Genomic DNA, 27,718 nt, shown 5'->3' with positions numbered 1-27,718 from the left:
TCGATTGCGCCGGCGGCCCCTCGGCGCCGCGCGGGGAGCTGGGGGCTGTAGTTCGGAGGCTGGAGCCGGGCGGAAGCCATCGGCGTCCTTCCTCAGTCGCTGATTTATTACATGTGGGGCTATTGCCCGTCGGCCTCGGGCAGCGGCGGGGAGGAGGAGCGCCGGAGGGAGCGCGGGGCGGGTAAGAGGTGCTCGGCGGGTAGCTCTGTAGCCCCAGGGATGAGGTAGCGTACGGCCGCCTCGCTGCACACGCGTTAACCCCTTCGGTGCTGCGTCCTTCAGCCGCTCTCCCTCGGGGCCGTTCCCCGCTGGGCCGCGGCACCTCCCACGCTCCCCTGGGGAAATCCGCTGCGCCATGCCGGCATAAAGAATTCTTGTTCTATTCGTGTGTTGCAGCTGACGGAGCTCTTTTCACGACGGTAATGTAGACTGGTACTACATTAAGCTTTAAGCATTTAAGATGTGTGCTTAGATAGGAGTAAGATGCTAGGCTTTGGCTGCGCGTGATGGCTGTGGCTGCAGGCGCGGTGGCGGCGTGACCTTCAGCGAGCTCCGGAGTTTCTTCCTGCCTTGGGAGTACCCATGGCCTTATGGGCTGTCCTTGAAGTATTCTGTCACCGCTCATAGGATGCAAGCTTGATGACATTTTAGTTGTGGTTCTGTTTACATATGGATTTGAGGGCAAGGAGATGCTGGCTTCTTGTCAGCTCTTTAATCACAATGATAGGTTCGGATCAGCTGATTAAACTGCAGTAAGACTACCAGTAAATGTCTTCTATTCTGTCAACCGTCCTGGTGAAAAAGTCCTGTGTAGTGTTGCATCCTTCTTGGGCCTTGGTGTTTTGTTGTTTTTTTTTAATGCAGTCTTCGGTTGTGGGCGGTTGCATATGTGTTTGGTGTTTGGCTGTGTTTCAGAGTTACTGTTGACTGATTGCAAGAGTCTGATGCAAATAGTAAATAACTTTTCACACAACATTATGCGTTTTAGGGTTTCTTTCAGATACTGGTTAGCTTTTAAAATATGTATTTCTGAGTAAAAATAGGTAGACTTCTCTAATTACATTTACACTGAAGCTAAATTGAGGGGAAATCAAATACATGAAATTTGTGAGCTCTAGTGGTGGTGTCACCTATTAGAGATCAGTAATCAGTGTATCAGGTTTCTATTATGAGTATCTGAAAATGTGGCTTAATGAGTAGAGTGCTGGAAAATCATAGACTTTTCTGATGGTGGTTTGCCTCTAATAATGGGCTTGAATTAATCTTGTGTAGTAGGAGTCTTTCAGGAATGATAAATGCAATTCATTAGTTATTTTTGCAAGAAGATACAAAAGTGGCATTTTCACAGAGTTGATTACAAAAGAAATGACAGATCCTTTTATCTAGTTAGATTGCTAGCGATGCTCTGATGACTGAGATCTGCCTGGTTTATTCTAGTAAGTACAGAAGTGTAACTGTTAAAATACTGGGCATTAGCTGGGGTGTATTTTAAGAAACTTAAACTACCTCCTCGAGTGAATTCTGCTATGCATCAACTGGAAGTATTAATGATTTCAGTTAGCTTAAATGTTCTTTTAGTCCACTTCAACTCTATAGAGAGCAAGCTTCAACTTCAGTTATATAGAGAACAAGCTTCAACTTTAAAAGAAGCTTCTAACAACCTTTATAATGAAATAATAGCACACCACTTGCCTCAAGAGTATATATAACTTTTTTGTACACTAGCCAACAAATGCTCAATTAATGACAGTTCTTTATTTTCTGAAAAAAACCCCAAAAGATTGGTTCCCCTGTGATTGTAACATTACTGTATGTATACATCATTTCTTGCAGGTTATTTTTCTCCAGAAGAAAAAATTCTGCCTGAAAGAAATCATGTATACCTGTAGCAATGTTATGAGTGTGCATTTATGAAATAGAATTAGGAATTAATAAAACTTGATACGGGTATTCCATGTAGGTAGCCTTCATAGTTTCAAAGTTAGACTTCAATTAAGCATATGCTATTTTTACACTGTGTGCTAAGGGTATTGTAAACAACCTCCAAGCATGTAGGACTTAAAAAGTCTTAACCAGCAAGCAGTGGCATTCAACAGTGTACATATATACATAAAGCATATTTATATGTACTTAACAGGTAGTTTTGCCACTTATGGAAAGTATGGTTTATTGCAAGTGACCAACAAGGAGAAAAAATGAGTCTGGCTTGGCATAACTCTGGATAAATAGGATGAGGGAATCTTTGTGGCCAGCTTGATGACTCCCTTGATATTCATCGTCCTCTAAGTGTTTGTGGCTTAATTTTTTGTTTTGTTTTCTTACATTTCCTTTCTTAATACCGTCCTATTTATGATTGAAGGTCTGTTGCAGGTTTGCTTATGATTATTACACTTGTTATTAGGATTGTATTGGCATACTCTTTTAAGTGATGTATTTTTTTTTCCTTACATGAGAGAAACTCAAGCACTAAGTGGGTTTCTGTAGGGATAGTAATGGCTGAAAATAATAGGTCTGAAGCACACATAAGTTGTAAGTTGTGGTAGACAAAGTTTGTGTTCACATAGGTTTATTTTTTGATATATAATCCTTTGTCCTTCCTCTCATACAGTATAGTGTTGGAGGATTTGGCCTCTGCTTCTGAGCACTGGTCACAGGAATGTTTTGGCAGCAACTCAGCATGGTGATATTTGCTATGAGAATAGAACTGTTTTATTAACCTTGAAATGCAAAATGTGTTTATTGTTATTAGCTGGCTTGACATCATTCCAATTGTAGTAATAAAAAAGTACTATGGTAATGACTTGATACTTTTTTTTTTCTTTAATTGCATATTGACATAGCAGTAAAATTTGGCATCCCAGGAAAATTGACTCATTCAGTTGGCCTCCTTTTGGAAAATGGATGGTGCCTTCTCTCTTAATCATAAGTTAGAATCTTCTTTGGTTTGGAAAATTTGTGTTGACTGTGGCCTGATGTCTTACAGCCTGTAATTATACAGAGAAGCAAATCTAGTGTAGTCTTTCCGTGTACTTGTGAGAAGTCAATTCATGTGTTGCTGCTCTCAACAAATGGAAAACAGGAGAAATAACAGGATATTTATGTTTGAGTTTTGATGTTCTCAGTATAGATGCCAATATTCTGGATATGTTTTTAACTTTTTATGCACAAAGAAGTTAATGCATACATTTGTTTGTCTACAGTTTCCAGTTGTAAAAGCAACTCATTTCACCTTTCTGATAATTCAAATTTGAATTAGAGCTCTCTAGAGGTAGAACATCTTCAGAACAGAAGGTAGAACATCTTCAGTCTGAAATAAATTGGCACAACTTGAATTGTTCAAAGAGGTAGTTACAAAGACAAGGCAATATTTTTTAAGCTCTTGTAGCCATTTCAGCTTTTCTAAGGCTTTACTCAATATTGCCTTTGCAAGTTAATCTTGGCTGAGATCTTCTGAGTCATTGAAGGGAAAATTAATAAAATCTCCGGTCATGTGGTCAGGAGAACTTATTTTTGTCTCTTTGCTACTGAGATCAAACCATACATTGAAATATCAGTAGTTTAATGGAATATGTGTTTTCTATTCTTTTAGTTTTTCTTTTTATAACTGACACATTGTGATACCTTATGAGTTAGTATACAACTGATGTGTATTCCTGGTAATGCTTTTAACATGTTTTTCCAGCCCTGATTTTTTTGTTGTTGGTTATGCTTTCATTTTTGTACAGTTTTCATTGGCATTTTTGTCCGGTCTTGTTATACCATGGGTGAACAGTAAGAATATTGCTTGGGTGATAAGTGATAGCCCTCCACACTTTAAAAAGTACTTCCTGGTGTGAAGAGGCTCCAGCATTGCCTTTCTTTTTGAGTTTCTCTTTCATTTTTCATGCACTGATGATCTAGCAAAATTCAGAGCAGCTTGGATTCCATGGGGCAAATGCAAAAGGCCAGGGACTAATTCTCACTTCTACAAGAGATCCTTTTCTTAAGCGAGCTATAGGTACTCCTGGTTTTAGCTTACTGTTTCAAGCCACATGATAATTGAAGTGTCATGGTTTAAGCCCAACCAGCAACTAAGTACCGTGTGTCACTCACTCACCCCCAAACACATTCCAAGTGGGATGGGGAGGAGAGTTGGAAAAAGTGTAAATGCCCATGGGTTGAGATAGGAATAATTTAATATATAAAACCAATAATAATAATAGGAAATAAAGAGAGAGCAGGAGAGAAGAAAGAATTAACTCTGCTCGCCCCAAGGGAAAAAAAAACCCACCACAACGCAGCCCCAAGTGATGCACAATACAGCTGCTCACCACCTCCTGACTGATGCCCAGCCAGTGCCCAGCAGCATCTAGGCCTCCCCCAGCCGACTCCCCCTAGTTTGTATACCGAGCCTGGTTTCTATGGTATGGAATATCCCTCTGGCTATTTCAGTTCTGGCTGTGGTCTCTCACAGCTTCTTGTGCCCCTCCTCATTGATGGAGCATGGGAGACTGAAAAGTCCTCAGCACTGGTTAACAACTAAAACGTTGGTGTGTTATTGGTATTGTTCTCATACTAAAGCAAAAACACAGCACCACACCAGCTACTAGGAAGAAAATTAACTCTATTCCAACTGAAACCAGGACAAATGTGAAACACACATTATGGAATAAAATTTAATTTAGAGAGCACAGAAATATGCAGATCAAGATAGTTAAAATGTTTGATATTTCCATTTCTCTTGAGCTTTCCCTGAAGAAAGACACCTGAGAGCACACTCCTGCATATAGGCCCTTCTCCAGTATTTGAATTCTCCTTGGTTTTAGTATGTTCAATTAATTTGTAGAAGACTCACATGTCAGTGGGAAATTGGCATGTGAGGGAGTAGGGGGACAAAACTGCTAAGTACATCTGTGCAAATATAGTAAATTGACAGTTGACATCTTTATAAATCAAGTTTAAAAATAATACCTTAGGAAGTTTTCTGGATTCTGTTTTGGATGTGTCTTTCTGCATGATTTAATAGTTTAAATTTCTAGACTATTTTTTTTATAGCACGGTCATGTATTTTAAAGCCATGTTGTAAATTTTATGGTTTTTATCCAAATGTATTTAATTATAGTTGTAAGTTGTAGGAGAAATCTGCACGTAGGAAATGGTTTTATAGCTGCAGAATAAAAGGGTCATGGAGTCACTTTCAGGGTGGTACTGCACATTGCATTATCTGGTTGAATTTCAAGAGAAGTAGCTGCCCCACAGCATACTAAACTAAAGCTGTGAGAAGCATTGGAAATGTGAGCATTAACTTTTATGGTGTATGCTTATCTTGTGAGTTTCTCCCAGGTTATACAAATGAGGTTGCCCTTTCAGTTCAATAGCTCCGTGTTGGCCTGATGCTCTAGAAAACTTTGAGCCAAATTATTTTATCTTTTTCCTTTTATTTTTCCCCTCTGGCTGAACTGTGATCAACCCGCAGTAAATACTGTTTCTGCTTTGCAATACTGAGAAGAGAGATTATCCAATCCTGAGAAGATGTAGCATGCATTTTTACATTATTGAAACTCAACAAAAAAGATTCAGTTGTGAAGAAACTGTCCTATGCTGCTGAATTTTGTCTTGCTATACAGTGACTCTTTTTATTACATGATAACATCATCTTAGTTCTGTGGGTCTACAGCAGTCTTCATAAGCATATTCTGCTGTTTTGAGTTGGTTTAGAAGGGTGTGGGTGCAGTTAATGCTTTTCAATAATCCATTTAAAAAACAGCTTCTCAGAAAATCACAAACTAATGTTGGAAGCAGCTGTGCATTCAGACAGCAGATGTTTCTGAAATCTCAGTCTTACTGGTTATAATAATTGTCTATATATGGATAATAATTAAAATGGGTAAATAAAGTACAATGTAAAGAAATGAATTATGAAACAAGAAGATAAAGCTCACAAATAGGAGCTGATCTTAACAAAGTTATTTTTTTGGGTTCTGGCCAAAGTCTACAAGCGGATAAACTGGCAGGCTCTAGGCTTTCTTTAAAAAGCTCCTGCACTGTCTATTTTAAAATTGTCAAATGAGGGGTTGCCACAGACAGGGAGATGAACCTCTGATTGTTGTGCTTGGTGATGGGAGATCTGGAGCAAATTTGAAATTGATGTAAGATTTCAAGATAATTTTGTATTTACTGAATGTAAGAAGAGGGAAAATGAGACTTTAGAGTTCTCTTCCATTTTATATTTTTTTTGCTTATCTAGGACTGCTTTGGTATTTTACATGGAAGGTGATTCACCAGTCTTAACAAGGGAACAGCAGAATTATTACTTCATTAAACTGCTCTGATAGGTTATCTGTTAGTCATGGTAGCTTCATTTCTGGCTTCAATGAGACCCGGCTGAACAGGAAACAGATTTTGTCATGATCCACAAAGTAAATGTCTGATTGATCCAATTTCTAATTAATGGATTTCTAAAGGGGAAGAGATAAAAGCAAACAGCACTATAAAATGTTTAGTTTTTGAGGGTTTTTTTGAACAATCAAAATGCTAAGAATGGTGGTTCTGAAATCCTGCCTTTAGAATCCATTGCTTTAACTAAATGTAGTAGCCTGAAGAAAAAATCTGTTTAGATGAAGCTGCTATCCTTTACAGTAAAAGGGAAATGTCTCATTTCAGTGAATGAGCCTGTCATACACTATTACAGGGAACTGGAGGAATGGTATAGGCAAATAGGTAATTGACAGAGTGCGTGCTGAAGGTGACATGCTATGTCTGCAGGGAAAAGACATATTTTTAATGCTACATTTTACATGTAATGTGTAAACTGGAAACTAATGTTCTTAGGGTTATAGTACAGGGAGGAAATTCAGGCTGAGATGTTCATTTACCTATCTCCTTTGAAAGAGCGATATTTATTAAAGTTTGCCATTCTCTTTGTTTTATTTCTAGATGATGGCTGAGCTGAGAAGTTTGTGAAGCTTACATGAAATATCCTATAGATACTTCTGATCAGTAGTAGCCAAGATGAAATAAGCATGTTCTTAAATAACAGTCGATCTGGAGTATGAACCAGTCTACGGAAGTGAGCTGATGTCGGACTTGTTAAGTGTCTCAGTGGCTTGATGGCTCTCATTTACTCTGTATTTAGACCAAAGCCATCTTTCTACCAAAGCAATAAAAGGACAGTGCACAATCTGACTATAGAATGCTATTTCCAAAGAAGTGAACTGTGAAGAAAGGACTCATGAATTTTGATCACAGGGGCTTGGAGAGCATCTCTGGTAAGTTGAAGAGTTACTGTTACAAAGCATGAATGTATCTAACATGTTACAGAACACCAACCTGAAAGCCATCTTAAGTATCACATTCTTTGTATTGCTTCTCTGGTACAGCAGAGGAACAAAAATGGTGAGTCCTTTTAACTAGCTTGTAAAATCAGCTTCCATTGTAAAATGTTGTTTGTAAAAATTCTCAGTGTCAGTAATCAACATCGGCATTTTTCCATTGAAAGTTACTGACGATGGTGTTCATCTTTAGTGGAAATGTTGGAAATAAAATAATTGTATACCTTCAATATACAGTATTTTAGCAACTTAGAATTAATGTTTCTTTGTGTTTTGTTTTGGTGGGGTTTCCCCCCAGTAATTGTGAAGGGATTAAGGGGGGAGCTTGACACAGGAAGTGGTAAACTTCCTTTCCTGGATTTCAAGTGTCATGTGTTCTTGGAGCGTGATTTTGTATCATAATAATGGATGTTTATATTTGTTCTCTGATTTCAAGGCATTATTCTGTTTATTTTTGTAGTTACTTTAAGATTATTTACACCTATGTTCATTGCCAAACAAAAAGGTAAGCAAAAGAACAAGGAAACTGAATTTCCTTCAGAAAAGGAAAGTGTAACTATGCCAAAGCCAATGAAACCTTACAAAATCAATAGTGGCAGAATGTACTAGTTTAGCTCAATGAAGAGGAAAGGCTAGAAATGGAAACTTACTCCATCATATTAAAGAAGTCAGAGGAGATCATGGCTAAACCAGCTTTCCAGGAAGTTGTGGAGTCAGTTGGGAATGAGGAACTTGAAAATATTACAGTGTAAATCAAATGCTGATTTGATAAGTATTCTGGTAATTTGTCCCGTATAGAATAATTATTTTCAAATTTACTGAAGGTTTAGAAACTATTTTACTGTATACAGAGTGTATACAACTATAGCAATAGTAAAGATATGTAATTTTTAATAGAAATGTACCATTATTGGCATTTATTCATTTTCAGATGTCTGCTCCAGTGAGGATCTTCCTGAGGTAGAGTTGGTGAGCATGCTAGAAGAACAGTTGCCAGATTACAAGTTACGAGTGGACTCTCTGTATCTGTATGGAAATCAAGACTGGATTCAGTCTCCTGCCTGCCACAGCCATCTTCCTGAAATCTCTTCTCCAGTTCGTAATGAGGAGCCCTTCCATTACATGAGTGAGTATATCTGGGCCTAGGCTACATTTTTTTCCAACTATGGAAAAAAACCCCTCTATATATGAAATAAATATTAATATTATAGTGGTCAAATCCAGAAAGCTTTAAACAGGTGGAAGAAAAAGCTGAGTTCAGGGGAAGTGCTTGTAGTTCAGCATTGCAATTCTAAGACAGACTTAGCATGTCCTATGAACTGCCTGATCAGTAGATTTCACACAGAAATAAGAGTGGCAACATGTGACAGTGAAAAAGGGGCAGGAACCTAGAATTGCAATAGATTAGATGCATTACAAGAAGTATGGAGTATGTAGCAACTCTGTTTTCAGGAGCATTAGTAAGGCTGTGGTACTTTTGATTATTTTTGTCCTGAATGTTTTTGGTCAGTGTTGCTTTCAAAATGCTTTGGTTTCTTCTGGAGACAGAAATGGTGTGAATGCGAGATAGGTGGGTACTAGATCAGTGCTGATCACTGCCTTCCAGTTTTGGAAATACTTAACTTATCCTTAAACCTAACAGATCCTAAGGAAGAAAACAGGCAGATTCCACTTGCCTCAAGAACTTTAATTTATTGAAAACCAAATGTATAGAAAGCTACCAAAAGAACTGAACACTTACTTGCCTGTAGTTTCAAGTGTTTTCCTGTGGAAAGAGATGAATGCATTACAGTCACTTTAGAGAAATGGGGAAGTCCTGTTTCCACCATGTATTGGAACTGTTAGAACAAACTACTTGGGAGAGTCAACTTTGTATTTATATGCAACCTTGGTATTTGTAGACATCTGTAATGGTTACATCTTCCTTGTACATGCCACCTCTGAAAGTGTTTGTTGTCAGTTGTGCTTTAAGCCTCTACCCAGGGTATATAGCAAGTGAATAAGTAAAATACTACCTCCTAACAATGCAGTATTTGACAATTTAAAGCAATCTTGTTACCAGTTGAACTTGCAGGCTTGGAACTCTTTTATTTTGAACTGTGGAAAGTATTAGGAAGGTTGCTTAATGGTTATTATTCAGTCTGATAATAATATTGAAAGCATAAATGATTCTTTTAGTTGCTCACTGGAAGCAGTTGCTTAGGCAGTGGGGTGTGTACTTGCCTCTAAGTTTTAATTATAAAGAGGTGGGATCTGAGTCTGCCAGTGCTGGAAGGAACTTTACATCAACTGTGGCTCTGCTGAAGCTCTCTCTCTGGTCAACACCTGCCATTCAAGTGTGATGAAGCACAGAGCTCTGAAAGAAGGACCTTCAGGCAGTGTGAGCCTGCATTTCCAAATGCAGTGGAAGGGTTTTATCAACAATGTTTGATGAAACTAGTCATGTATTATTTGGCAGTCAAGGTACTATAAAAAGTGGTGTCTTTCTCTTTCATCTAGTAAGAAGTTCTTTTTAACTATAGAAAATGTCCTGTGAAATAGGAAACTGTTAGTGAGAGTTTTCTGACCATTTGCCATAAATACTTTCTTGACATTATCATAAATGGCTGTCACAATAACAGCAATTAAGTTAAAAGATAACTGTTAGGCATTACATACAGAACTAATTGTATCATTTAAGAACACTGTCATAACTGCTGAGTCATATAAACTCAAGGTATGGCTTATGTGTCTCCTAGAAATTGTCCAAAGAGAATAAATGTAGTAATCATCATATTAGCTTACAGGGAGATATTGGGTAGATCCCAGACAAATACAGATATGAATCAAGATGTAGTTATAATCATTGCTGAATAGCTTGTTAGGTGAAATGTTAGGTAATAAATGTGACAATCATACTCTTGAAGCATAACTTGGGGGTTTTATGTGTATCTCCGCTGCTCACCATATTGGTATGGAAACACTTTTATAACTTTCCTAAAGAGAATGTTAAACTCATGGTTTGAGGGAATTTGTAGCTGACATCCAAGACAAAAATAGAAACCAACACCAACAACACAAGAGTTACTGTACTTGAGTTCCTCCTCTTTTTATGACTCCTGCTGCCTATTTCTAATATTTCTTCTAGGCCAGTTGAGTTCCCATTGACAGTGTTTTCAGTGAGGTGGAAGAATATATTCTACTTCAACTGTGGTAGTATAGGAAGCCCTGAATTACAAAACATTTGTCTTTAGAACTACTGTGTGTGTGAATAAAGGGAAATGGCACAACATAATAAGAATATTAAGCAAAACGAAGAGTTGCTTGAAGCTTTCACTTGGCAAGGTGAGTGAAAAGAGATTGCATGTGTGCGTGTTCACAAGAGAGAATTATAACAAACTATGTATAATTTTGATCCTGTGCTGTGAGAAAATAACAAAGGTTGTGTATATATAGAGCTAAGTTTTGAAGCTGTTCTGTGGTTTCATTTATCAGAGTAAATATATTTGCTTTGAATTTTAGGAATCTACTCACCTGAGTATCTTTGTATGTAAATCTGTATTAAGGTGACTTAGCACTGGATAGATACTTTTAACTTGAAATAATTTAGTGGGAACAGTTACTGTAGGAGAACTGGCTATAATATTCTGCCTGTAATGGCTGAAACTTATGTATTTGCAGTGAATTTTCTGAATACTAGTAAGCCAGATGAGTCTGGAGTCCCCTCTCAGTAACCAGTATCAGCAACCAAGTGGTACAGTAGAAATGACTTCCCAAATGCACATTATTCTACTGATAGATGAGTACTTTAAATTTTGTGAAGACTTTCTATTTTTGCCCTGCTTAGAAATACAACTAGTAAATGACCCTGCTGTAAATTCAGAGCTCCCAAATAGTTGAACAGCATGTGTTGGGTTTTTATGTCTACCGATCCGATTGACAGAAAGTGTTTTGTTAGTATGAGTTATTTTTGTGTTAAAACCTTAGTGAAAGAATTAAGTAAACTTTTTTCTTCTACATTGTTCTTTCTGTTCTACTGTCTTTCAAGACTGCAAAACAATTTCCTTGTATGCTGAAACACAACTTGGCTTTGTTCCTAGCATAGCCCCTTAGTGTTCTTAGTGGACATTATGTATATAAAGGACATACATAGCTCATAACATCTGTAAATAAATTTACTGTGCGTTTCAGCTTGGCACTTTACTATCTTATAACTAAGTTCTCAACAAGAACAAACAAAACCTGTGAGCCAGTAGTACTCTGTATTCAGTGTGTGAATCAGATTTAAACAAGGTAGAAGAGTCAACAAATCTTCAGAAACAGATTTAGACCAAATCCATAGTAATCTCATTTTGCAGTGCAGCGATGATGAAATTAGTTTCAAAACAGGTTAACTTAGACCTTCAGTCAAAGCAGATACTCTGTATTTGTTAAGCTTGTATTGCTGTCTTCTTTGCTTTCATGATCTTGATTCCATAAAGTAAAAATAGCAGATTTCTCTTGGACTTAGACAAGGACAAGCATCCATCACCTGCAAGTGAGATGTATAATTCTGCTCCTGAAGGGAATCATGTTTGAATTGTTCTTTAAAAGTTCTAAGAAAGATTTACTAGTATAAAAATGTGTTTGCACATGCATTTATTTTTTGGTGGTGATGGGTGCCTGCAAAAAAATCACATATTTCCTTACATTTTAATTCTTTCTCTTCTTTTTCTTTCCCCCCTGCTGTATCTTTGCTTTGCTGTCACACTAGCTCTTATTGAACTTCCTTCCTCCTCCTTGTCTGGATCTCATAAATTTGCACAAGGTAATTAAGATTTCTCCTTTACTAGCATCTTTTTTTTCTCAGGACAGAATCTAGAACTGACCAGTGCTTTGTGTTTCAGCACTGTGTTTTGCTCAGAGTTGTCACAAATTCTTCATGCTTTGGTTATTTTTCACTCAGTCCTGTTTTTCAAGTCCTACTTGTTCTGAGTTCTTCAGTCGTTTTACAAACTCTTCTAATGTCAGTCACTCTTATCAGTAAGATAGGATTTACAGCTTCATCTAAAATGTAGACATACATTTTCCCATTTCTTTTAAGCTGTTTCCAAGATGATTGAGCATTTAATAAATACATTTTCATGATTAGTCTCTGGGGTCTCTGTTCTTCTCATGTATAGATGTCACACACGCTAATGAAAGTTTTGTTTCAAGGGTAAAGTCTGCAGGTGTGTTCAGCTATTTTTGGGTATGCTTCAATACACTCTTCCCTCTTCCACAGCAGGTTTGATGATTTAATATTTTAGCTGTATTCAAAAAGTTGATCTTAAGAGATTTTTCACCTTTTCCTAAATCTGAAGGATGTGTGAGTACCTCAAGTTTCAGCTAATATTGCTGAAAGCTTTAAATGTTCAATTCTTCATCGTATCAGTCTTCCAAACGAGTATTGTTTCATATTTCTGAAGTTAAGATTCATTTTCACAGCCTCTGTTAGTTTCATTAACTAAGTAACTACTGTGTTTGTATGTAAACATCATCCTCTGAGTTTTAACTTTCTCCCTCCCGAGCAGTCATCTTGTACTTAAGCTACTTTAGTAAGTATGTTTCTCTCTTCTCAATTCTTGGCACAGATAATGTGGAGCAGAAAGCCTACACTGATGCTGACATGGTCAAACATCTGTTAGCTGAGGTATGCTTGTCTCTGTAATGCAATGTTAATGTATTTGAGGACATGTACTTGAGGAAGGGCTTTTTCAGCTACTGAAAATTTTGGTTCAGTTATCTTCAGGAGCTGCTTACTAAACACATAGGTAATGAGAAGCTGCCCATTTAAATAAAAATCAGCAAAATTATGGTCACTCATGGAGCCAGTGAGTGTAAGAAGGAAACAGCTTTCTTCTGCTTTCCTGTTGCTCCTTTGCTTCTACCATGTCATTGTTATTCAAGTTGAGAAGCCTGTTCTGGAGAAAGTGTCACTTGACTATGGACCTAAGTTAATGTTGCTTCCTCATATCATTTAACAGAGCCCATATAACATCTCCAGTACTCAGGACAAAAACCAAAACTGTTCCCAGGTTTGGTGCTTTCCCCTCACCCTGTTAATGCACATGACTGTGGAAGAGGATGTGCTGTATTAAGAAACACAGTTGTGCATATGTTCAGGATCCAAATAATGAAGCATTAGTCATTGCTTTAACAATGTTGATCCATTTGAGAATGAAGGGGGATCTCAGAGTGGTGATTCATTAGACAACAGCTAGAAAAATCTAAAATTATTCTGAATGTAAACCTTAGCCGATCAAAAGTAGACATCAGTTCTCATTTTGTGAGCAGAAAGATCGGGACCTGGAACTGGCAGCTCGAATTGGACAAGCCCTCCTTAAGCGAAACCACCTGCTGACGGAACAGAATGAAGCACTAGAAGAACAGTTAGGACAAACTCTAGATCGAGTGAGTGATCTTCCCCACCCCCCACCCCCCCTTTTATTTTATTTTATTTTATTTTATTCCTTTTTTTTAATTAATGATGGTAAGACATTGTGAAAGCAGGTGATTGCAGATCTCAAACTACAGAAGTATGCTTCGATGTCATTCTCCTAATTGTCATTGTTCAGTCAGCTTTTTTAGTCCAAGAATTGACTGTGAAGACTACATATTGTAATTACTGAGAAATTATGAGAATGATAGGTATTAGTATGATGTATCTACAGAAGGATTGCATTTTCAAAGTGGTTGGTCTTACCATCAGTCAGATATCCTAACATTAAGCTAAGAATCTAATAATCTAAGTCAAAATAAGTAGCTGGTATCTGATATGACCTGCTACGTAACAACTTCATAGGACAGGAAACAGCCAGAAAATGAGCTGTCTTAATGGGATGCTTACACCAAGAATAAATAGGTAAATGAAATGTAACGAAAACTGAATTCTGCTCAAGGTCTTTACTTCATCTCTTCAAGCACAGATTCTTGATCTAATCTTTTCTTAGTTTTTCTTTCTTAAAAAAGAATTTAATAGTTGACAAATGATAAAGTATCCTGAGTTTTTTGACGGTGGGGTCAACAGATACAGTCTGAGTACAGTGAAATCAATTCAGCTGCTTGTATAAAACAGTATGCTGGTAATAAAAATATACTCGTGAAACATACTTGTGATTAGCTGTAGGACAGCATAAACTTACGTATTTGTATAAAAATTTAGATATGCAATATAGAACATATCTAAATGAGATCTGTCTCTTCTCTTGTTTTTATTTGCCCTACAGTTCATTTAATTTATAGCGTGGGGGTCCCAGGAAGTTACAGTTCAGAAAAATGGTCATAGTCAAAATGTTAGTATTTTAAAATGCAGACATGTATTAAAGCAGCTGGAAAATCATTTTGAATTAAACTATTCAAAAAGTAGGTTTTGTTGTCCATTCTTGTGTTAACTTGAATTTTCAGTCTCCGGTACAGTGTTAAAGTTATGATTTTATGAACTTCGTATAAAATAAACAGAGGCTCAATCTTGTGTGCAAATAGAAATAAATTGATCGTGACCTGTGAGTTATTTTTAATCGCATTTTAGACTGAAGCAATGTTTTTCCAAGAGACTGCATAATTAATACACTGCAATATTGTATAGCTAAAGTATATTTCACATGCTGTTGATCTTCTTTTGTCATAGGTTAACCAGCTGCAGCATGAACTGTCAAAGAAGGATGACCTGCTTCGTATTGTTTCAATTGCTTCTGAGGAAAGTGAAACAGATTCCAGCTGTTCCACACCACTTCGTTTCAATGAGTCTTTCAATGTACCACATGATCTGCTGCAGCTGGATGTCTTGCAAGATAAACTCAGAGAGCTGGAAGAGGAGAACCTTGCTCTCCGATCTAAGGTATATCCTGCTTACAGTGTATACCATCTATGCTGGATATGAAGTAGATAAGGATGGTTAAAAAATCCAGCATCTGGGTTTTTCTTGACATGTATAACTGTTTTGTATCTCTGTACACAAATCATACCCAAACACTTGCTTTCCACTCCCACACCCTTCCATTTTCTTCACTGCTCCCCATTACCTCCAGAGTTGTGTAGTAGTCCTTCCTTAATGCCCTTATGGCATGTGAAAGAATATGGGAACATATGTAAGCACTCAGCAAAAGTATATGGACCCACCAGGCCCTTAAGCTTGTGTGACCTGTTTTGCTATAAATCTGACTGTGATTAGTAGTGTTTTGGGAATTCCACTGTGTTGCCATTACATATATTCAATATATATTCAGCCTATATTCAATTGTAAGGATTAATAAGGTTCTACTCATATTCCTTTAAAGGCTTGGTTTTGCCGATATGATTAGTCTCTGTATTTTAATTGGTCTGTCTTGTGTATAAAACATGAATACAAGGCACTGTGCGTTTTCAAGGATACAGACTGAATGGCCAGACAAAATAATAGCTATGAAAATCATGGAACCAACAGCTGGAGTTGAAAAGAGACTGCTATAATTACGTGATACAACATAACCTTCACTGACTTCAGATGGCTTTTTTTTTCATGTGGTAGCACTATGTAAAGAAGTGTATTTGTCTCCATTTGTTTAGCTGTACTTCTACTTGCTTGGATAATCTTTAAACCCATTTACTAAGTGTTTTGCTGAGTCAGTGGTAAACAGTCCTGAATAGAGAAGACTTACCTGAACAGTATTATCATAGAATCATAAAATCATAGAATCAACTAACTCCAACAGTGGTGAATGCTCCATCCCTGGCAGTGTTCAAGACCAGGTTGGATGAAGCCTTGGGTGATATGGTTTAGTGTGAGGTGTCCCTGCCCATGGCAGGGGGGTTGGAACTAGATGATCTTGAGGTCCTTTCCAATCCTAACTATTCTATGATTCTAAGTTGGAAAAGACCTTTTAAGATCATCAAGTCTAACAATTACCCCAGGACTGCCAATACCACCAGTAATCCATATCACTGAGTGCCTCATCTACACATTTTAGGAACACTTCTAGGGATGGTGATTCCATGACTTCTCTGGGAAGCCTGTTCCAATGTCTGATCACCCTCTCTATGAAGAATTATTTCCTAATATCCAATCTAAACCTCCCATCATCTTCACAACTGAAAAGGAAGTGAGGATTGTAGTATGCTGGGTCTTATTTAGACCTGTTGTGATACTCAGCCTCTGGCCCAGAAAATTTACAATCTAAATAGACTAGTTGGGGAATATGGAGAAAAGCTGTTCTACTGAGATCTTTTCAATGCCATTAAAGATATGCCTAACATGATTCAGTTTTCAGGATTTCCTTGCCTTAAGAAGTTTTGAAGCAAATTCAATTGCTTACTCTGATCACTGTGTATTGGTTTACTTTCTCTACCAAGTTACATGTTTTTGCAACATTTTTTGTATTAAAAGCAAGAGGTCAAGTTTTGTTCATCTTGTCTGTCTTTCACTCAAAAGACCCAGGCAATTCAAGGACACAGGTCAGGTCCAGCTTCTCAGAAATGATAAAGGGGAGACTCTTCACTTTCAAGAATTTTAGAAATAAGAAATTATAACATCAATATATGTATAACTAAACTGAAACTACAATGCCAATTATTTTCTTGAAGGCTTGCCATCTGAAGACAGAAACCATTACATATGAAGAGAAAGAACAGCAGCTGGTCAACGACTGTGTCAAAGAGCTACGTGAGTATCCAGGCTGTATCTGGCAATGCCAAAATGGTATTTTAAATACCTAGTGCCTACAGCTTCATAGATATCACTGTAATTTATGCCAGTTATTCAAGTTTTGCTCTTTACCCAAGTGCAAAACTGTTTCTATATTTCATCAAATTTCACTCTGGACATCCAACTCAAAGTGTGTGTACTGTGTTTAGAGAGAGAAAATGAACACAATATTTAATGTCCATTAGACTCCTAAACAGAAGGCTACGGACACTGGAAAACCAACAAAATACACTTCTTGAATAGAGCATTTTGCACAATTGACACTGAAATGTATCAGTGTGCAGACTCTTAAATGCTCATTCTAAATTACTGTGTATCTACAGACACATTAGTTTATTTTTTAAATACATATTGTGAACTGAAGCATTTAAATTGATGTTTTCTAGAACACTTGCTCATATGTGCTGTGGGGAGTGCTTATTTGCAAAGAATTGCAGCTGCTCTTAAATGCCTGTTAAGTATTCTGAAACAATAAGAAACAATCCTTTTTATGTGCCGATTGTGTAACCTGATGGTACAATTTTTTTATCTGTAGTCATTTGATGTGTGCTTCTTCCTTTGTGCATAACCTTAAACTTATGTTTTAAGATACATTTTTTTTTCTATACAACCACCATAAAGAAGACTGGGTTGCTGCTTGATTTTTCTTGTTCGAGATGACCAAAAAATCCTATGAATTGATGCATACTTGTTTGTTATTCTGTCCCTCTGAGAAAATATATATCTTTTGCAAATAGGACGTATTTCATATAAGCTCTCCTATGACAATATCTGTGATTTTTATTTTGTCTAATTCTGTAGCACATATGGGCATCCTAGGTACTTTTCACTCACAGAAACAGTCTTTTCTTGAAGTATGTCTAGTCAAAATCTGTATCTTCAGGAGAAAGGTATTTGACTGTGAGGTTACATGTCCACAAGTCCATAGGCAGGATCTTGTTCTGCAGTAAACAAGTGACATACAATAACCACTAAATTTGTGGTATCACCTTTATGCAAGATTGGTCAAAATGAGTATGATTTTGATATATTTCCAGATCAAGTGTAGAAGCCAAACTAACTGCGTAAAAATATTTTGGCTTTTTGAGTTGCTTTGTCATATCATTTGATGAAGTGCTTGCTCAAAGCAAAAAAGAAATGGGAAATTGTATGCAGTAGGTCTTTGGGGAATAGATAGTGACCAGAATCAAGAGCTAAATAGGTGTATGTTAATAATTGATGTGGTCTGACAAAATGCCTTTGCTTACAGGAAATGGTAGTTAATAACAAGATCAATTCAAAGGCTGACTTCTTCAGCATATTCCAAATCTGGCCTTGTCATGAGCTAGTATGCAACTTGACATTGTGTTTAGCAGCTTACCTTGGATTTTATTATGGTCATTTCATATACTTGTGGGGTGTATTTCAGGTTCTACATAGCTCTTAATATGTTACACCTGCATTTGAAGTTACCTCTTTCTTCTCCTCCTCCTTCTCACCGTTTAACTTTTCCTTATGGATGTTCAAAGACACTTGTTCTTATGTACTACAAGAATAGTACATAAGAATTGATTTCCTAGAGTATTGGTTACGTTGCAGATTGTTTACTTTTCACTGATCTTTTCTGGGTTTTGTGTTTGGTTTGTGTTTTATTATATGTTAGGAAAAACTCTCTATTAAATTACTTTTTATGTTTTGTAGGGCAAACAAATGCTCAAATCTGTAGAATAACAGAGGAATTATCAGAGAAGAGTGAGGAGTTGGTTCGCTACCAGGAAGAGATCTCATCCCTCTTGTCTCAGATTGTTGATCTCCAACATAAACTCAAAGAAGTAAGGGAATTCTGATGAAGAGTGTTTGTGTGTGTCTGTGTGTGTGCATCAGTGCTTACAGCAGGTAAAACTTGACTTGCAAGCCAAGGGGTTACACTGCAAGAGAGTGACTGTTTCAGGAAAGTGTGGCAGAGGATCAACTGAGGGAAATTGGCTGAAAAAATGATGAGCACCTCTTTGTGCTTTCAGCATGTGATTGAAAAGGAGGAGCTGAAACTTCACTTACAAGCTTCCAAAGATGCTCAGAGACAACTCACAGCAGAGGTACTTAAGGCTTATACATATATATATATATATATATATATACACATTTACATAAATGTTTGGAATAGGATACAGGAGGAAGAAAACTAAGAGAAAATGGGAACCACTGTTTTTTTTCATTATAGGCTTTTAATTTTTCATTGTGGTTGGAGTCATATGATTGGCAGAAAAGAATAATTATATAAGTCTACACAAATACTTCTGTAGTTCAAATGAATATAAAATGCAAGGAATGTGTTCCAAGTAGAGTGGTCTTACGATTCATAGTACTTAGGAGAAAAAGAGCATTTTAGTATATTAACATTACTGATGATATCAACAATACTGTAGCTCATTAGATTTTAAGGAAGTTCTCTCTTTGTGCTTCATTTGCATCAGCAGTTACTGTATTTGCAGAGTTTTCTGATGTATTTTCCAATACTCTTTTCTCTTTTGGGTCTTCATTTGGACTTTATGCTTCACCATTAAAATTGGTGCAGGTGCTATGCTAACTATTGTCCATTCCAGATGTTGGCATGTGCCATGGAGTTGGAAATGTGTTGAATCAGTTGTTACAGGTTTCTGTAGGAGTTAATTAAGTTTCACTCTGCCTTTTCTTTGAAGGTTTCTGGCATCATGTAACGGTCTCTCTTCTCTTTCAGCTACATGAGTTGCAAGATCGGAATGCAGAGTGTTTAGGGATGTTGCATGAATCACAAGAAGAAGTGAAGTTGCTACGTAGTAGAGCCAGATCTGTTGCTTGTCTTTGCCACCCCCACTCATGTGGAGCATTTCTTGTGGTAATAAATACTGACAGTATTGCATGCATGTATGGCCTGTAGTAGCATACAACTATATGAGTAAAACAGTCATTACAGGAGCTGCAGCAGTAGTAGGCAATGGTTTTTTAATTGTATGTGTTAGAGAAACTAACCATTCACTTTATACATTGTGATATTAAAATTATTTTTCCTTTTTGTATGCCTTTTCTGTTAAATAAGGGAATTGGCATGTGCTACAGCTAGTGCTCAGTTTAAGCAGTGCTCTTACACTTGTAGCTTGTCTTAAGAAACCAACAAAAAGAGTACCAAGAAAATGAGATGTTGCTAATGAGAACTGAATCCATACTGGTAATACATAGGTATAATTATAGTGAATAACTACCCCCAAATCCTTCCTTCAGAGACCGAAAGATTTGTCCAAAACACACTGATATCGGCAATATAAATGGAGATTTTTTTGGAGCATTTTTTAGAGGAATTTTCTGCTAAAATAGTTAGGAGGAAGACTTCAGTTGAGTTTGTCAACTCTTCTGGTTTCTGTTTTTCTCTAGGATTCTCTTGCAGCAGAAATCGAAGGGACAATGCGGAAGGAATTGAGTCAGGGTGATGAATCTGTTCTCACCAAGCAAAAGTATGTTTTCAAATCTTTGTGCTATTTCAATGTTTTTTCATATGCTTGTATTAAGTAAGATGAAACTGATCTCTGGAAATCTGTAGATGTGAATATTCCCTCTATAATAATTTTTCTACTTAAAAAAAGCTTTGTAGTATTTGGTAATCTTTAAAACTTTGGTATCTACTGTTCTTATTTGATTCTATGAGGAAGGTGGAAATTTGCTGAAAGGATGTTTTTTCATTCTTTAATTTGTGAGATTTTTGATGCAGATTCTCTGAGGCACAGCATTAGTTTTATCCCTTTTAATACTTCTAGAAAAACTCTCAGGCAAATGAAATTATAGGTGAAAGAGTGATAATGATTTCCAAAGCCCTGAAAACCTCTTACTTCTGAGCAAGAAGTAATAAATTATATATATGCTTCTGACAGAATGTAGAAATTAAATAAATAAAATCCGTGCTCAGGTGGTTATCTGTAGAGGTCCAGGTCTTTCAGGTCAGACTAAGTGGTAATTCTGATATTTAATAGAGTACTGAAAACATGAATGTCTTAGGCAATCCTGTTTTTCTGGGCTTAAATCTTTTTAGTCAGGTCTCTGCAGCCTTATGAAATTCTGATTTTCAGAGCCTTTTCTTTATTTATATCTTTTCAAAAATTAATATGAAAACCACATTTGTTTGCTTGTCTTTTCTGCAGGGATCAACAGAAACGAGTATTTGACACTGTCAGAGTTGCTAATGTCACTCGTGGCCGTTCCTCTTCCTTTCCTGCCCCATTGCCAATCCCTGGATCTAATAGGTCAAGTGCTGTTATGACAGCAAAGCCCTTTCAGTCTGGCGTACACCAATTGGAGAGCCATGCACGGGTGACCCAGAGGAGCAGCTCTGAGAAGAATTTGAAGTAGGGAACGCAGCCTGTTATCTTCTTTCTAAACTAACTGATTCAAAACTAAATCCAGAGTGGAACTCTGCTGTGCAAGAGAGAAATAGTTAATTTAATGGTCTTAATATCTATTATTATTTGACGTTTCTCACAGAGACACTCGTCATCCTGGCCAGCCGGGAATCCCTGGAGACAATGACTTAGTCACAGCTCTGCACAGGCTCTCCCTCCGTCGTCAGAACTACCTGAGTGAGAAGCAATTCTTTGAGGAGGAATGGGAGCGAAAAATGCATTTGCTGACTGATGAGAAAGAAGGGGCTAGTGGCTGTAGCACACCCACAGAAAGCTGTTTTTCCCTGGGTACAAACTCAGAAGTCACTGATCCCTCTGCCAGCTCCGGTAACCTCCGTGTTCTCCTACCAGAAAAATTACAGATTGTCAAACCCATTGAAGGTAAGAGGATGGTTTTCCTTCTCTCATCAGCAGAAAATGATTTTGTGTTATTTTGCCAACTAAGTTGTTGTTGGTGTGTGTATAGCTATGTATAATACGCAGTAAGAGGAAGTAGCAGTATATGGTAGGCTGTGTGCCAACTAGCTCATCATATCACTTTCTAATTGGCTTTTTTACATGGTGCTAAATGTTGGGCTTTTTCTTGGCAGTGCCATCCAAGTGTGTTGTGTACCACAGTGCTGACACCAGTTGGCTGGAGTTGTTCTGATCATAAATTTGCTTGGAGCACTGTGTAGAGTTCTGATGTCCTCAATAGAAGGATATGGAGCTGTTGGAGCAAGTCCACAGGAGGGCCACAAGGATGATGAGGGGGCTGAAGCACCTTCCGTATGAATTGACAAGCTGAGAAAGTTGAGGCTCTTCAGCCTGTAGAAGAGACGACTCTGTGGAGACCTTCCAGTATCTGAAGGGGGCCCACAAGGATGCTGGGGAGGGACTCTTCATCAGGGACTGTAGTGACAGGACAAGGGGTAATGGGTTTAAACTTAACAGTTTAAGGTTAGATATAAGGAAGAAGTTCTTTACTGCAAGAGTGGTGAGACACTGGAATGGGTTGCCCAAGGAAGTGGTAAATGCTCCATCCCTGGCAGTGTTAAAGGCCAGGTTGGACAGAGCCTTGGGTGACATGGTTTAGTGTGAGGTGTCCCTGCCCATGGCAGGGGGATTGGAACTTGATCTTAAGGTCCTTTCCAACCCTAACTATTCTGTGATTCTGTGAATTCTTGTAACTCAATACAATAGTGGGTAATGACTCTCTGAGACTTTTCTCTTTTGCCTCACTAGGATCTCAGACCCTTTTTCATTGGCAACAGCTTGCTCGACCCAACCTAGGCACCATTCTTGACCCAAGACCAGGTGTTGTTACAAAAGGTTTTACCCCTTTGTCTGATGATGCTGTGCACCGCATCTCTGACTTGGAGGAAGATGATGAGGAAGGAGGAGGTATAACATTTCAAGTGCAGCAGTCCGTCCCAGAGGAAAAGAAATGTACAGCGGCAAAGCCAGTGGCAGGGATTTTCCTCCAACCTATTACTTCAGCAGCAATACCACTCACTGGTAAGAAACATGGTTTAGTGTGTTTTCCTCTTTCTATTTTGCAGTGTTTTCTTCTCAGTGGAAAGCACTTGACCTTGTGACAGTGCTGTCTTTGCTGTCTTTGTTCTTTATTAAACAAAAAAAAAATAGCAGTGATAATAATTATGTAAAACTTTGCTTTGATTCCTTCCTATCTGTATTTTTACCCTCAATGGATGTAAATTCTCCACATTGCAGCCTCAAATCCAGGGAAGTGTTTGTCTTCCACAAATTCTACTTTTACCTTTACTACCTGCAGGATCCTTCACCCGTCTGATATCACTCAAGTTACTCCCAGGTATGATAACTGCTGCTATCCTCAATGTTGCTGCCTAGGCTTAAACAATTGCTTTCTGGCTTTTGATGTGTGGACCAGTTTTAAAAGATACCAAGGCAGCTAGGCAACATATCAGATGTCACTCATACAGGTAGTTGTAATAAAAATGGGAAGCTTGAAATTGAATGCTTTCCAATTCTGTCTTTTTTCTTTTTTTAACTAAGTTATTACTGGACATCTCTGTCGATACTTTGTCTAATACAGTATATTACCTTCTGACCACAGAAAGTAAATTCATTGGTACTTAGACCAAAACCTCTTTGTCAGCCTACTATCTTCTAAGTATTTTGCGCAACAGTAACACAGAATCTACTAAAGCTGAAACTGTCACAGTTAATAGCAGTAGTTTAGTTTTTCTCAAGCCTTCTGTATACTAAAAGGCAAATACAGACCAGAGCAGGTACAAAGGTGTCTAATGTGCATCTTCTCTGTTTCATTCTTATTTTATTTCAGCTCCGTGGGTACCCCATTTTCACTTGGAAGCAGTGGCAGCAGTATTGGAAACCCAGTAGTGAGCACTCCAACGATTTCTTACAGGCTTAGTATTGGAGAATTTCTCACCAACAGAAGAGACTCAACCACTACTTTCAGCAGCACAAGAAGTCTGGCTAAACTTTTGCAAGAACGAGGCATCTCCGCCAAGGTTTATGATAGCCCCATATTAGAAAAACTGCCTTTGCTTCAGCCCCCTCGAACTCTCCCCATTCCTTCTACTCCACCAAATTCTCCCTCGCACTCACCTTGTCCTTCCCCTCCACTGTTTGAGCCTCGGGTGCATCACTCAGAAAATTTCCTGGCTTCTCGACCGGCAGAAACATTCTTGCAAGAAATGTATGGCCTGAAGCCCTCCCGTAATGCTCCAGATGTAGGCCAGCAGAAGATGAACCTGGTAGACAGGCTGAAGAGGCTGGGTATTGCCAGGGTGATCAAGACCCCTGAAACACAGGACTGCAGGAACAATCAGGAGCCAGAAGTTAGCTTGCGGAGGCAGGAATCAGCTGTGTTTTTAAATGCAGGTACCAACTTAATGGCAGGAATGAGAAGAAACCAGAGTCTTCCAGCCATGATTGGAGCACTGGGAGCTCCAGTTTGCACACAGTCATCAAAAATGGATATCCTAAAGGAGGACTGACTGGTCTGAAAAATTACTAACTTCTAGCATAATAAACAATATATGAGGGAAAAACATCCAGTACAGGCATCATTAGATGTGTTACAGAAGAGTTGGGGAAGGCACGTGCATGAGAAAGCTGTGGGAGAGAGAAGTGTTGGGATTGAGGACTGAAAGAACATTGTTTGGGTTTGAGGAAGAAGGCTTGTGTGGAAAATAAGGAAGAAGAAACCAAAGCTTAGTTTTGAGGCCACCTTCAGCATCTGTCTTAGTTTAAACAAATATAAAGACTACTGTAGATATTCTCAGTGTTTTAACCTTTTAAATTGTATGTGTAAGATGTGTCTTACAGATGCTGTGCTATTTTTTTTTTGTTTCCCCACCATATGGCCATAGTATTTTATTAGTTAGCAGTCAGGCTGTATCATTTAAATGTAACTTTAAGATAGCAGTCAGTCTGACCAGCATTATTGGTCCAAATTCCTCTCTGTAGAAAACAAATACGAAAACTTGGATTTTATTTCTTTTATTGTCTTTTCCATTTCAGAAGCTGTACTCTTTTAAACTCCTCTCCACTTGGAGAAGCCAGGATAGAACCTATAGCTCCGTGTAAGAAAACAATATTTCTGTTTACAAACACAGAAACTGGTGGTCAGGATTTATATTTTGAGTGGAATTGTACTAGTGAGGTATTAGCAGAAGTTGATTTCTTTCCAGAGCAACACAGAGGAAGGTGCAATGAATAAGGATTAAGGAAGTATGTATTAGAGTGAAACCTTCAAGCTGAGAGATCTTTCCAAAGTGTGCTGTGCATCTTTATAAATGAGGGCATTTTTGCATGCACACAAAAAATTCTCAGGCACATTTCAGTGTTGCAAAAAGATTTAAAATCTTGGTGCTTGATTCAGGGCTTCTTTTGTTTTACATAAGCAGAGAGCATTTACTGTAAGACAAGCGTCGGAAATTCAGTATCCTGACTCCTCTTGACAGGTAGACATTATGTGTATTTGTGAGTTCTGCAGTAAACTTCATGCCTTTTTTGTTCACTTCTTCCTGATTTTAGGCAAGATTTTGTTTAAAATATTTTGTTCAAAGCAAAATGTACTATTTTATATTTAGAAACAGGAAGATGAAGGTTAGCGTTCTTTCTAATGAACACTGATTTTGTCTACCTTGAAATCCTGTGTTTTGATGATGGAGAGTGGTTCTGAACCTGTTTCTGAACAAAGCTGAGGCAGACTTTCCATTTCAAAAGAGAAGTCCATTTTGGAAATCTGATCTCTGAGTTGTAACTAGCAAACTATTACTGCCCTGCTGCTTTTTTGATTCCTTCCTGTCCAAGGTTCTGAATAATCTACAATAGATTTATAGTGTAACTTAAAGTTTCCATACAATTACGTAAAATGGTCAAAATTTACGTCGCTTGTTACAGTGTGTGTGGGACATAGCTGGTACCTGTGTGAGTGTGTGGTGTGAAGCATCAGTATAATTACACTGATCTACATTTGCTGTAAGCCACATCCACCATAACAGGCACCCTTGTTGCTGCAGGATTGAGTGGAGTAGGGCAGAAAAGAAAGCTTCTTTACAAATTTCCTGTAAACCAGGTTATGTGGCCTTTCTGCTTTCACAGTTCTAAAGATCTTGTGATGACTTTTGATACAACAGTCTTTTTTTAAAAGGAAAAGGAGTAACCACTTCAAACTTGCACAGGAATTCTTAGCAGAATCTTGTCTGTCAGCAGCGCACAAAAATATTCAGGAACTCCTGGAGTTGCCTTTTGCTCTCTAAGCAAAATTTTACCCTTATAAAAGGTGAATTTTATTTAAAATATTATATACGGGTTAATTCTGTTTTTAAAATGAAATATATTTAATTTCTTCATGTAAGTATTTATGTTTATACATACTTAGCTATGCCTGGGGTCTTGCCTGGGTAAATAAGGTAAGAGTGAAAGGAACTGGGGGAGGCAATTTTGCTCTCCCATGAAGCAAGACAAGTATGTCTGTGGTGTGTTTATAACTCTAGGGAAACAACAGGAATGAGTTAACAAGATTAGATAGGTTGGTATCAACAGGGAGGTGTATAGTGTGTCAAAAGTAGGTCCATTTTATGTGTGTATATTATAGGAATATATGTAAGTTACGGAAAATATCTTGAAGGTATTACACTGTGTTTCTAACCAGCTTTATTAGATGGCTCCAGCCATTGGATCATTCTGTGTGTTATCAGCAGAAGTAGCAAACCAGCTAAACCAGAATTCCTTTGGCGGACCAGGTTTCAGTTAAAATTAACCTAAAAGCACAACAATTTAATGCATGTTTCTCTCTGGGACACTTCCATATTCCATAGCCAAACAGTATCAACTGCTTCTGTTCAAACAATACTATGGAGTTGTCGAGAGGTATGTTTGTTTGCTGTAGGATCATGTGTCATCGGCTACTCTACACAAGGGAAGAAGAAAATGGAAGAATTTGTATACCATTGTGTTTGTGTGTTTATCCAGTTGGTTGATGCTGCAGTGCAGTGCTCTTGAAATTCTGTCATGTGTTCATACCTTTGGATGGTCACATTTTGTACATAGAGTCATGGTCTGGGTTGGAGGGGACCTTCAACGGCTATCTAATCCAACTGCCCTGCAGTGAGCAGGGGGACATCTTACATATATGCCAAGCTTGCAGCAGTGGGGAAAATCAGTACTTCTTCCAAATTTATTGCTTTGCACCACAACCTTGAAGATGAACATTTTTGAATAGCATGCATGTTTCTGAGAACATAGTAAAAGTTGCTGTTGTTCTAGGAACTGATTGCCTTCTGCTGCCTCCCCTAAGAGAGGAGACAAAATCCCATGACGAAGATAGCTGATACCCTGCACAAGTGTGATTTCATTCAGTGGGAGGTAGAATTCGAAGGAGTGGAGAATTACATTTCGGAAAGCTTCCATTACCTTGCAGGTCTGAGATAAAAACAGATGCTAGAAAGAAAGGAGTTATCTTCGTGAAAGTTTCAGGAGACAAAAGGAAATTCTTGTAGTACTTGCCTGTATTCAGATTGGCTTAAACCAAGCACAAATATGTAAAGCTTTCTAGTTTCACTGGTTTTGAGAAACTCAGTGATGCCTGCATGCTCAGAGTACTTGTGGCCAAAGTTAAAAGTCTGCTGGAGTCAAACAGCAGCAGAGAGGGAAGGAGAATACTGGGTTTGAGCCTCATTTGGCTGTTACATGAAGGGATTACACACAATGTTTGGACAGCTCGAAAACTTCATGGTATTTTTTCCATCTGCTTTTTGCACTTACTGTTGTTTCATAGTGGAATGTAAATTTGGTAATAAACATGTATAAGATGTCATTTTTCAGTA

General features: G+C 37.9%; 1 protein-coding gene across 1 annotated transcript; it reads left to right on the top strand.

Annotated features, from left to right (window-relative positions):
• Positions 1-150: 150 nt before the first annotated feature.
• On the top strand, positions 151-27,718 carry TRAK2 (trafficking kinesin protein 2). The gene is made up of 16 exons (XM_031045133.2): positions 151-181; positions 6,916-7,247; positions 8,242-8,436; positions 12,902-12,960; positions 13,605-13,721; positions 14,938-15,147; positions 16,869-16,947; positions 18,670-18,800; positions 18,990-19,064; positions 19,706-19,843; positions 20,377-20,456; positions 21,138-21,341; positions 21,478-21,776; positions 22,620-22,892; positions 23,109-23,208; positions 23,701-27,718. The coding sequence occupies exons 2-16, from the start codon at positions 7,211-7,213 to the stop codon at positions 24,377-24,379; spliced, it is 2,676 nt and encodes an 891-aa protein (XP_030900993.2). The 5' UTR covers positions 151-181; positions 6,916-7,210; the 3' UTR covers positions 24,380-27,718.

The sequence above is a fragment of the Melopsittacus undulatus genome, chromosome 8 (genome assembly GCF_012275295.1).
Source record: "Melopsittacus undulatus isolate bMelUnd1 chromosome 8, bMelUnd1.mat.Z, whole genome shotgun sequence".
In the NCBI taxonomy this organism is placed as follows: Eukaryota; Metazoa; Chordata; class Aves; order Psittaciformes; family Psittaculidae; genus Melopsittacus; species Melopsittacus undulatus.
Note: the sequence above shows the minus strand (reverse complement) of the source record. Positions and strands in the feature narration are given on the sequence as shown.

Coding starts and splice junctions, on each gene's coding strand:
- TRAK2 (XM_031045133.2), top strand. CDS start 7,211: ATGAATTTTGATCACAGGGGCTTGGAGAGCATCTCTG. Junction 15,148..16,868: donor ACCTTGCTCTCCGATCTAAG/GTATATCCTGCT, acceptor ATTTTCTTGAAG/GCTTGCCATCTGAAGACAGA. Junction 16,948..18,669: donor CGACTGTGTCAAAGAGCTAC/GTGAGTATCCAG, acceptor TATGTTTTGTAG/GGCAAACAAATGCTCAAATC.